At 43.4% G+C, this 1,555-nt stretch overlaps 1 protein-coding gene across 1 annotated transcript in view; it reads left to right on the top strand.

Moving 5' to 3' along the window:
* LOC106815463 overlaps positions 1-1,555 on the top strand; it is a gene marked incomplete at its 5' end in the record, with an annotated part of 17,948 nt that overhangs the window by 14,540 nt on the left and 1,853 nt on the right. Inside the window, 3 exons of the mRNA XM_014819923.1 lie at positions 285-419; positions 823-969; positions 1,252-1,372. Of these exons, the coding sequence (XP_014675409.1) occupies positions 285-419; positions 823-969; positions 1,252-1,372 (403 nt within the window). The remainder of the gene's footprint in view (positions 1-284; positions 420-822; positions 970-1,251; positions 1,373-1,555) is intronic.

Below are 1,555 nucleotides of genomic sequence, written 5' to 3'. Positions count from 1 at the left end.
CGAGAGAGCGAGAGAGCAAGAGAGAGAGAGAGAGAGAGAGAGAGAGAGAGAGAGAGAGAGAGAGAGATAGTACCGCCACGAACATATTTATACACATATCACATTTATATCCATCCACAACACATATATACACATATCTACATGCATGTAATTATTTTGTTTAATGTTAAATTTTATATTAAATAATTTATATACAGCATATAATCGTTGCATAATTACAAATAAATAAATGCTAATGTAACCGACGCGCGATCGATTGTGATTTGTCGTCTGTTTGTCGGTAGTTTCCACGGCGACCGCATGCGCGAGATCGTCGCTGTCGTACACACACTCCAGCAGCATGAGGTGATGCGCAGAAACCCGTACCTCCGTCACCAGTTCGCCGAGCTGCTGCTGGCGCTCCTCCCGCACCTAAGCAGGTACGCACGCTCTCTTGTTACGGCTCGCCGGTGTCGGGGCGGCGAACGCGACACAGCTGCGGACGCTCTCTTGTTACAGTGCGGGGTAATCGTTTTAGGTTGGCAGACGTGTCGTGGATGGCAGTGTTCTCTTGTTATAGTATGACGTTCTCTTGTTTTCGGCTGTAGAGCGCGACAGCGGCAGTGTCGTTGCCTCGTTATGTATAGATAGTATTCTTATATCTGATAACGTTTTTTTTATAATTTCTTTATTTCCAGAAGATATGTTATAAACATGTTATAGCCAATACAATACATACTTGTACATATATATATAATTTGATGATATACACAATAAATTTATACTTAACTTGCATGATTACTGATCACGTTTTTTACTACTGATCACATAATTTCCTTTCAGGGTTGGAGTAAGTGCTGCGACCTGGTGTCAGTATTTAGAGATGCTGTCCATCTTCCTGACAAAACCTGGTGCAAAGGCAGTAAAAGTGCCGGAAGCGGAGGATGAGGAAGGGGAGGAGGCGGAGAAAGAGAAAGAGAGCGAGGAAACGTAAGTTCACCCAAACTCTCATTTGGCATGCTCAATATCCCCTTCCCATTCCTTCCAATTCCAATTCTTACATCTGTTTTCAGGTTACGATTAAACTAAGCAAGCATACTAAGACAGACTACGCATCTTGCGAGTTCCAACTTTGTTTCTGCAATTCTGAGAGCATGGCTATAGCGCTTTCTCGTAGCATTTAATTGATATAACAAATGAAGCTTGTAGAGCCATCGCTTGGCTTTTTGTTTATTTAACATGTTTACATAATTTGAATTTTCTTGCACTCAGTTTGGAAATTGCCGAGGTTAGACTGACGCTCACGCAGGTAGTGGGTCTGCTGTGTCAGCAAGTTTGCATAAGCGGTACCAGACTAAGTTTGCTGAGCAAACTGCAGCCGCCATCACCGAAGGTAAGGAATTTGTTATCCTTTCCCACAATCAGCACATCCATCCATCCATCCATCCATCCATCCATCCATCCATCCATCCATCTATCCATCCATCCATCCATCCATCCATCCATCCATTCATCCATCCATCCATCCATCCATCCATCCATCCATCCATCCATCCATCCATCCATCCATCCATCC

Source organism: Priapulus caudatus, unplaced genomic scaffold (genome assembly GCF_000485595.1).
Source record: "Priapulus caudatus unplaced genomic scaffold, Priapulus_caudatus-5.0.1 Scaffold1120, whole genome shotgun sequence".
NCBI lineage: Eukaryota > Metazoa > Priapulida > Priapulimorpha > Priapulimorphida > Priapulidae > Priapulus > Priapulus caudatus.
Note: the sequence above shows the minus strand (reverse complement) of the source record. Positions and strands in the feature narration are given on the sequence as shown.